Source organism: Myotis brandtii, unplaced genomic scaffold, assembly GCF_000412655.1.
Source record: "Myotis brandtii unplaced genomic scaffold, ASM41265v1 scaffold1571, whole genome shotgun sequence".
NCBI classification, from domain to species: Eukaryota; Metazoa; Chordata; class Mammalia; order Chiroptera; family Vespertilionidae; genus Myotis; species Myotis brandtii.
This window is the reverse complement of record NW_005355711.1, coordinates 76,029-85,740: the sequence shown is the minus strand read 5'-3', so window position 1 is coordinate 85,740 and position 9,712 is coordinate 76,029. Positions and strand designations below refer to the sequence as shown.

General features: G+C 40.8%; 1 protein-coding gene across 1 annotated transcript in view; it reads left to right on the top strand.

Annotated features, from left to right (window-relative positions):
* The window catches only part of LOC102255358 (ribonuclease 4-like), a 31,282-nt gene extending 28,027 nt beyond the window's left edge, over positions 1-3,255 (top strand). The window contains exon 2 of the mRNA XM_014536230.1: positions 2,291-3,255. Within this exon, the coding sequence (XP_014391716.1) occupies positions 2,308-2,748 (441 nt within the window). The 5' untranslated portion in view covers positions 2,291-2,307 and the 3' untranslated portion in view covers positions 2,749-3,255. The remainder of the gene's footprint in view (positions 1-2,290) is intronic.
* The last annotated feature ends 6,457 nt before the right edge of the window (positions 3,256-9,712 follow it).

Genomic DNA, 9,712 nt, shown 5'->3' with positions numbered 1-9,712 from the left:
CGTAGAAGATTCTTGAGTAACCTTATAACTGTGGTTTTGAACTCTATGTCCTCCATTAGTTTGCTTTCCTCCATTTCTTTCATTTGTGACATGTTTCTTTGTCTTCACATTTTTGGTTGACTGCGAGGACCCGCTGTGTCTACAGTGGAAGAACTGCTGTGCTGGAGACACCTTTATGGGGTAGGACTTGCTTCAGTGGGGCTTTGGTGCTCACTGAGTCTGCTTCTTGAGTGTGTCCCTTTTGGATGTGAGGAGTTGAAATCTGGTATCTGACCAGGGGTACCCTGGCTCCTGGATCTCCAAGTCATTCACTGTGTGAGTCCACCCAGCAGGAGCTACAGTGATACCAGCAGATTTCTCCTCTTTGTTTGGGGTTTGGAAGTATTGGAGCTCTCTGACCCAGCTGCAGTTTGTTAGGTTAGGCTGCAAAAGCGCAGGTGATTCCTTTGCGCTGCTGCAAACAGTTTGGGTGGAGATGTAAATTGAGTGGGCGGGGTCTCAGAGAATCACCAGGGCTGTGCAAACAGCAATGGCTGTCGTCAGCGTCTCCGCAACTCCCGACTTCATGCCTCTGGGTCCCCGAGTCCCGCGCCCCCACAGCAACAATGATCCCTGCAAGCAGCTCTGTGAGAAAGCCACCCTCACTTTCCGACCAAATGCAAGACAGTCCAGTTTCTCCCCATAGGAGTCTGGGACCCCAGAATCTTGCCTTAAACGAGCTCAGTGCATTCAAGAGCTTGTATCTCCTTCCAATTGAAAAAAAACAGAAATCCAGGTGCAGCCCGCCTCATGCACGCCTTTGTACCTCTTTTCTTGGCGCCTCTGCACCTCCTACCCAGTTTCTATGCGCTGCTTTCTTTCCTTCTAGTTGTAGAACTTCCACTCTGCCAGCTTTCACGTGGTTCTGGATGATAGCTGTTTTGTCTTATAGTTGTAGTTTCAATGTTGTTGTGGGGGGCAGCACGCACAGGTTTATACCTTATGCCGCCATCTTGGTTCTTCTTTTGTCTTGTTTTTAAACTCTATTAAACATATGTTTATTTTCCACTCCCCAAAGTGCCAACAACATGATTCTGCAACTAGAAGCAACAGAAAACAAGCAATAACTATTGACAAGATAGACACAGCATAAAGGATACATGCATGATAATGAAATACATCACCAAGGCCTAGTTTTTGGTTGTGCATAGAAACAGCAAGGGAAAAAGTCACAGTCCAAGTCCTCTTTTGTGGAGATTGTGCTTTTGAGATTATTTTTTAAATGTCTTTTATCAGTCAATTCCACAAGCCTGGGAAACACCTTCATTCCCTATACCCATATCATTTCATTTGTTCATTAGTTCCCTGGTTTTGTTTATTAGTTCACTCAACCAATATTTACTATCTTCAGAGTACTTTGGCTAGATACTCAATTTTTTACTTTGTTTTTTTATAGGATTACCAAGATTTCAAAAAAGACTTGATTTTCATACCATTAAAAGAATGCCAACTGGGTGAAAAAGGTGAAGGAATTAAGAAGTACAAATGGCCAGTTTTAAAAATAGCCATGGTGATGCCAAGCCAGCATAGAGAATATAGTCAATAGCATTATAATAATGATGTATGGCATCAGATGGATTCTAGACTTTTGGGGTGATCACTTCGTAAGGTATATAAATATGTAATCACTGTGTGGTACACCTGAAACTAATATAATATTAAATGTCAACTGTAATTGAAGCTTTTTTTTTAATTTTAAAAAGAAATAGACACATCAGAGGCCAGGCTAACCCTAAATATTACTCTATTCTTTTTTCCAAACCTTCTTCAATTCCCAGATGTAAGGATTTAAAATCAGTTCATAAACTTTCATTGGCATATCCTGTCTGTCCAAACTTTTGGGAATCAGAGTCTCCAGGGAACCTAACACTCTCCAAAGATCACATGACTAGAGAATTTCCTCAAGAGACAGACAACTCCAGTTTCATTTAGATCTGCCTTTTCTCCCTTTTCACACCCTGACCATACAGGACACATACACCTGGATATCCAGCCCATCAGTCTCTGCCCTTAGTCATTGTACTGGCTACAGCACCGTCTCTCTATAAGAGAAAAGCTCTTGCTTTCAGAGAAGATCATGTTTGAAAACTTTTTACTTTTTGGGAAGCAGTGATGAGAAAAGTTGTGAGCAGAAAAGTAGGGAGGAAGAGTAGACTATAGAGTTGAGGAAATATCAACTTGCCATTCTCAACTCCTCTCTCTGGTGCCCATTTGTTACCTTTCTTCCTCCTACCCCTTCGTTTCTCTCCAGGCACCTCCAAGTCAGTGATGGCTCTCCAGAAGACCCTTTCATTGCTTCTGCTCTTGCTGCTGACCCTGCTGGGGTTGGGGCTGGTGCAGCCCTCCTATAGCGAGACCATGTATGAACGATTCCTGCGGCAACACGTGGACTTTCCAGCGACAGGTGGCACCAACTTGTACTGCAACAGGATGATGCAAATACGGGGGATGACTACCCCTAGTTGCAAGAAATTCAACACCTTCATCCATGAAGACAACAGCACCATTGATAGCATCTGCATCACCCCCAATATCCTGTGCAAGAATGGCATGATGAACTGCCATGCGGGTGTAGTGAGAGTCACAGAGTGCAGAGATACAAGAAGAACCCGGCCCCCCAACTGTTCATATCATGGCAGTGCCAGCACTAGGCGTGTTGTCATTGCCTGTAATGGTAACCCCCCGCTGCCTGTGCACCTTGACAGATAGATACTACCCTGCAGGGGTTATGGTCCCGTGGTTGACCTTTAACTTACTCCTTGAATAGCAATGAGTAATGCATTTGAGCTATCTCAGGCTCTGCCTCCTCTACTTATGCCTACTTCTTTTTCTCTATATAATCCATTCCGTTAAATGAATAAAAGGGAATGGAGACATAAACGTATAATGGGACTGGGCTTTCTGTAATAAAAATTTTCTATAGACTCTTCTGCTTCCTTTTATAATACTGGTCAGCTTAGCTCTCTCAAATCCTATCCTCTGCAATGTAGTCATTATATGTATGATATAGCATTACAAGTATTTTAAGGTGCTTCCATCTCAGTTATCTTATTTTAATACCACCACACCTCTGTGATGCTGATGTGGCTACATATAGAGACCAAAGTTAAAGGATTTGCTGAAGATCATGAAGTTAGTGGAAATGCTGAAGCAAAAAATCCACTTCAACTGGCTACTAATCCAGGACTTTTCCTATCTCATCACAGGGAGTGCTTTAAAAGTAACTGCTTTTTTTTTGCCCTGACCAGTTTGGCTCAGTGGCTAGGGCATTGGCCTGTGAACTGAAGGGTCCCAGGTTTGATTCCGGTCAAGGGCATGTACCTTTGTTGCTGGCACATGCCCAGTAGGGGGTGTCCTGATGGATGTTTCTCTCTCATGGATGTTTCTAACTCTCTATCCCTCTTCCTTCCTCTCTGTAAAAAAATCAATAGAATATATTTTTTTTAAAAGTAACTGCTTTTTGATATTCTCAAAAGTCAGCTGTTGGGGGAACCATTAAAAATTTAGAAATATGAACTGGCAAAATGAAAGCTCTGTCTGTATAATTTGACAACCTTGTTATGTTTGTAACTAGAAGATTAAGAAATTATATAGGACTTGCTTTTTCTCTTCACCAACTTTTGAATCATTGTAGTAAGTAGGAGTATTAACAATGTACTAGATCATTAAGACTCATTCACTCTTCCTGACTGGAAAGATTTTTCATGTTTTCTTTGCAATAAAGAACTCCAACCACTGATACCTGTGAAGATGGTGCTATGGTTCTTGTGTGGAATTTTTTTCTTTTATCCTCTTTTAATTCTTTTCTATTTTATAAACATGCACCAACAACTTAATAACCTCATAAACTGGTCCATGATTAAAACTATTGGATCAATGACCACAACACAGAAACATTTGTGTCATTTATTAAAGACAATTCTCACACCCCTCCCTTTCCCCTTTGATTATTTTGAAACAAATTGGGGAACAGAGATGTATGAAGACACTAGCAGCTAAAAATGAAAGTATGTATGTGAGAGTGTGTGCATGTATGCATGTGCATGTGTGTGTGTGTGTGTGCACGTGAAAGGACTAAACTGAAAATATTTGAATTACAGCAGATACAAACTGTTTATATTTAAGGTGTGCAACCTGATTCAGTATACATATGCATTGTGAAAGAATCACTACAATCAAGCTAATTAATGTATCTATTACCTCACATGGTTACCAAAAGTGACCCCATTTTGGATTGTTTTCAACCATTCTTTTCAACACTACTGACCATCATAGCTTAGCCCACCAGTTTCTTCTGACTACGTATTGCTTTCACACCATTGTAAAGTCAAAAAATCAGAAGTATGAAAAATCATGAGTAAAATTGTGAATCATGTTTGCTAATCCATGTCACCAAACTAAAACATGACAACTAATCAAATGTCAGCCTCTTCCAGAGGTGAAATTTTAAACCGGTCAATTTAGAATTACCTGATCAGCACTGGTGAGGTAATCTGGCTGATAAGACCCTCTGCCTTCCCCTGAATGAAGGTGCCCTCGCCTAAAATGATCCAGTTTAACTACGACGTAGTCTCACCTTCTTTCTGCCTGTAAAAACCCTCCATTTTGTAAAACTCACCAAAGCACCTTTCTAGTTGTTATATGGCATGCTACCCAATTCCTGAATTGCTTAATAAAGCCAATTAGATCTTCAAACTTACTTGGTTAAATTTTGTTCTTAACTCCTGCCTCCAGGGCCTTGCCATTCCTGTGTACCCAGAATACTGTCTTTGATGTATGACAGGCTCTTCTCAGAGTGACCCCCAGTGTTCTAGATGAGGAGATAAACAGGTTCACAGAGTAAGGCTGTCCCCTCTTCCCCCACCACCACTGCCAATCAGTTGGAACACTGCCCCTCCCACATCTATTCCTTTCTTCACTTCCTCAGTCTTCTTAGCTCTAAGAAAAGGGAAAGAACACTGATTCTGCTCTTTAGATTCACACACTAATCCCCACAAACCTGTGAAGGTGAGTATGGAATCTGAATAGGACAAGTTAGAGTTAGAAGGGTTGGTATTGAGCATGGCTGGGGGAAAGGCCCAGGAACACTGGAAGGGGCTTGCTTGACCTTCTAGGTGGTAGAGTTGAGAATGCAGTGATCCAACTTGTAAGAAGCAAAGACCTGAATTTAATTCAGCATTAATCTCATGAATTCTACTTCCCTCCCTCCCTAATATTTTCAAGCATAATACATTGAAGTAGCTTGAATGGTGGTCTTCTCATCCTGTTTAGGCTATTTGAGCTAGGGATAGGGTTCCACAAATGAGACCTGCCTATCCCTTGTTCTGTGCCTGATAGAGCACTGGAGACCCTCAAAAGTGCTCTCTTGCAAATCCCATTAGACTCTCACAGGTCAGTAAAAGGAAGCTATTATTAGGCTCATTTGAGGACACCAATTCTGAGATATTGAGAATTAGGTTAGAGTTTCTGTAGGGTCAGGTTAACTCCTCGTGGTAACTGAGGACGAAGATCCGGTTTAAAGGGGAGACTTTTTCAAATATCTCTAGGCCTTGATTTTGACCAGAGTAGGTCCTGTGAGGGCAGTTTCAATCTTGGTACTTGGTTGCTTAAAACACTATTTCAAAACTTTATGATGGTATTCTTACTGGCAAATCAAGATCATTCAGCATGATGATAATTAGGAAAATGGCCTCTGAGAAGGCAAGTGGGCAGTCAAACGTACTACCATGTTTCAGAAAGGCATTGGGGAAGTGCTATGAGGAATTCAAAATGAGATAAGCAACACTTGCAGAGTCAGTTTTATTACAGCCTGGGATTTCAGTGAGCCAAGTCCTTCCTGCTTGGAAAGCGTTTCCCAAGTCTACTCATCTTCTACATTCCCTTAAACCTTTTCTACTTCACAGATATAAAATTTAAAATACCATTGTCTTTCAGACACACTCTTTTATGAGAACACATCTGGACTTTAAAACAGAACTAGCTAGAATGCTCCTTGTTTTGGGTGAAGAGAAGGTGTTTGGAATTCTCAAAATAAAATTTATCTATTTTCTACAATTTTGTGCTTGTCTCACTCAGTCTCTAGCATATTTTCAGTTCTTGTAAATTTTGTTATCTAATGAGATTTATCATCTTCTAGTCTGGATCCCAATAGTAAAATTGAGCCTAAGTATCTACATTAGCAGGGAACAGAATTTTAAGGTAGAGCTCATTTGAAGACACAAATTGAGGGCAGTGTGGCAGTTATATTTTCCTCTCTCTTCCACAGGTAATCCTGGTGACAGAAGACATTCTCTCTAAAGGTTCAAGGTGCTCTCTTGTCCTGCTGTTCCCCTTATGTGGGCTACATGTACACAGCCAGGACCTTTCCGGGAGGGAATTCATGAAACAGCATCACCTGAGCACAAGCTGGGAATTCAATGAGTACAGATGCAATGATCTCATGAGAGAAAGAGAAGCTCCAAAAGACAGGAACTATCACCTCTTCATCTATATCTTCTGGCACAAAATCGAGCACATATGCATCAGGAACTGGAGAGATTACTACAGAAATGTATATATATGGGCCCAGTATCCCTTCAAAATAATCAAGTGTTACCAGGGGAATAACAAAAAGGGCTACAAAGAGCACAGGAGTTACAGCTACATTGAATTCCATTGTGGCATGAATGGGTTTGTTGATAGCATAGAGGACATCCGGTTGTTAGAGGTCATAATAACCTTTAACCACACCCTCTGGTTTTAGTAGAGTGATGAGTGTCTCCCAAGTGGTGGGCCCTGCCCACATCAATAGCTCTTCCTAATCACTACTTTACATTTATGGGCAATGTTTTCCAACTACTTAGAATTAATGTTTCACATGGATTCTTTATATCATAACTTTACCTATGTTGGTTCTCTATCTGGAATACCCTTCTGTTGTCATTTACCTGTTCTACTCCTATTTTTTATTTAAAAATCTTTAAAGATTCAACACACATGGAATCTCTTTCAACTATCCCAAGAATTTTCCTGATATTGATTTCTTACACCTATCTAAACTAAATGATCCTCCCTTCACAATAAATTATATCATTCCAATGTGTGTGACATTTATATACGTTATTTGTGCAGAGTATGTGCGGTAATTGCTATAAATATTAGAGGTGTGTGTGATATGGATTATACTTGAATGTGATTTCTGCTGTGTGTAGTTTAAGGTGAGGGTTATATGTATGTAATATGCTTATGTGTGTGATGAGAATGTAAATGTATAAATACTAAGTTGGGGAAAAGTTGTGACCTAAGCATTGATTGTATGGACATGCTGAATTTCACTCAGATTGGGAGTGTGGGAGTGGGCTGGCCTGATTTAGTATAACATGTAGGATGGTCCTACCTTATAGTATGTGCTCAGTCTACATTGGTCTTCTTCCTTTCCCATCTTTGGCTTGGTACTTTCATTTGGACTTTGATAAAACCAACATCACTAGTGCCTATCAATAATCTCCTCTCCCTGGCTTCAGAAGATAAAGGGTTCAAATACAAAAACAGTAGGTTGTTATCTGTATGAGAGCTATAAGTTCCCAGGATTATGAAGAGCCTTCTCCATAAGCTATAGAAAAACAAAGGTTCAGACTGGACTCATTTATTAAGACTATCTCTAAGGTCTGGCATGTGTTGCTCTGCTGCAGACCAAGATCAACAGTAATTGATATAAATGTGAGGAGTCTGGCAGAAGGCTGACCAGGACTCCTTTTGATATTCACAGGGTGAATATCTACATTTTATTACCTGCTGCTGACTCAATGGCCTAAAGCTAACTCCCCCAAGACCTGGCAATCTTACTGTTTGCTCAACATTACCATTGTTATGTCTGTTTGCATTCCTAAAGGCAATTGTGTATTCTAGCTAATAAAAGCGGCTGGGAAAAGAGCAACAGGGAGAACTCGACTTCTTTAATTGGGTTTTTCTCTGGTTCCCCCGGTATAAAAATTAATATTCCGTCTTGTGTATCATTTGTGCGTCAGCCCTCCCTCCAAGTTTTTGAACCCGCGAAAGCCACGCTGGCCGTGGACTCTCACAATTGGCGTCCGAAGCAAGGAACTTGAAGGGAAAGGATTTGCCAGAGCGGAAACACATCACCGGACCTGGTGGTGGAAGTTAAACTGCGTGCAAAACTCATGTCAGCTGTGGAAGCCCGCGGATCCGTAAGTGCTCGAGTGATTTCTTTTGTTTCAACCAGATCAAAATGGGGCAGAATTTGTCGAGAGAGGAGAAACTTTCCTATAGACTTCTGACTTGCTTATTAAAGGATAAGGGAGTTGCAGTTTCAGAAGATCTTCTTTTACAGTTTCTACAGATTATTATAGAATATAATCCATGGTTTTCTGATGAGGGTACATTGGATATTGAATGTTGGGAATGGATAGGTCAGAACTTGAAGGAAGCTCAGCAGCAGGGGAAAAATTTGCCTCCAAATTGTTTCTCCTTGTGGGAAACGGTATTGCATTTGCTAGAGCCTTTCAAAGAAGAAAGACCTCCTCCCCTTGCACCCTCTGCTCCTAAAAAGAAGCAGAAAGATAAATTGGAGGAGTGGCCTTGATGTCCTGATTCTGAAACATTTAAATCGCCACTAACAGAATCACCTATGCAAAAAGCCATCAGAAAAGGATTAAAGGACAAGACAGTAGAAGATAGACTTGATTTTCCTATTATACAGGTAGCTAATCCACAATTCCTAAATCAAATAATAAGACATCATGAAAGGTTTGACTTTAAAGTGATAAAGGCCTTGTGTAATAGTGTAATACAGAATGGTGCAAATGCTCCATTTACTGGAGAAATTATAACTAACATTTCTGAAGCATTCCTAGCTCCTTATGATTGGTATTCTCTAGCACATGCAACTCTGGATGGAGGAGATTATTTGCTCTGGAAAGGAGAATTTTTAGAGAAATGTCAAGAGCAAGCTTCTTCGAATCTCAGGCAGAATGTTCCCATAACTTTTGAGATGCTTGCAGGACAGGGACAATTTAGTGACGTTCATAAGCAGCTCCAATATGTCTAGCAGGCGTATGAGCAAATTAGACTTTGTGGATGTAAAGCCTGGTGGACTTTACCAGCAAAAGGGGAACCTGAAAAAGCCTTTAGTAAGTGCACTGAGTCATTCTCTGATTTTGTAGCTAACCTCACTCGAGCAGTGAGAAGGCAGATTCAACATGGGACAGCAGGAGATATTTTGACTCAGCAATTAGCTTATGAAAATGCAAATGCTGATTGTAAGAAATGTTTAATGCCTCTAAGGAAAAATAGTACCATTACAGAAATGAATCGAGCATGTCAGAATGTAGGGTCAGGCATTTTTCAGGCAAGCTTACTAGGTGCCACAATTACAACAAGAAACAAATTATGTTTCAATTGTGGACAACAAGGACATTTTAAAAAGGAATGTAAGCAACCAAAAGGTGGCGCTCAGGGAGAAGGCATAAACATTCCGCCTCCCAACTCAGGTAGTGCAGGTCTATGTCCCAGATGTAAAAAGGGGAGTCATTGGGCCAATCCATGTAGATCTAAATTTCATAGAAAGGGCCAGCCATTAAATCAAGACATAGGAAATGACCAGCCACAGGGAAACGGCCTGAGAGGCACCCCCCAGCCCCGTTATTAAATAAGGGGAAGTTCCACCCTGCCAGAA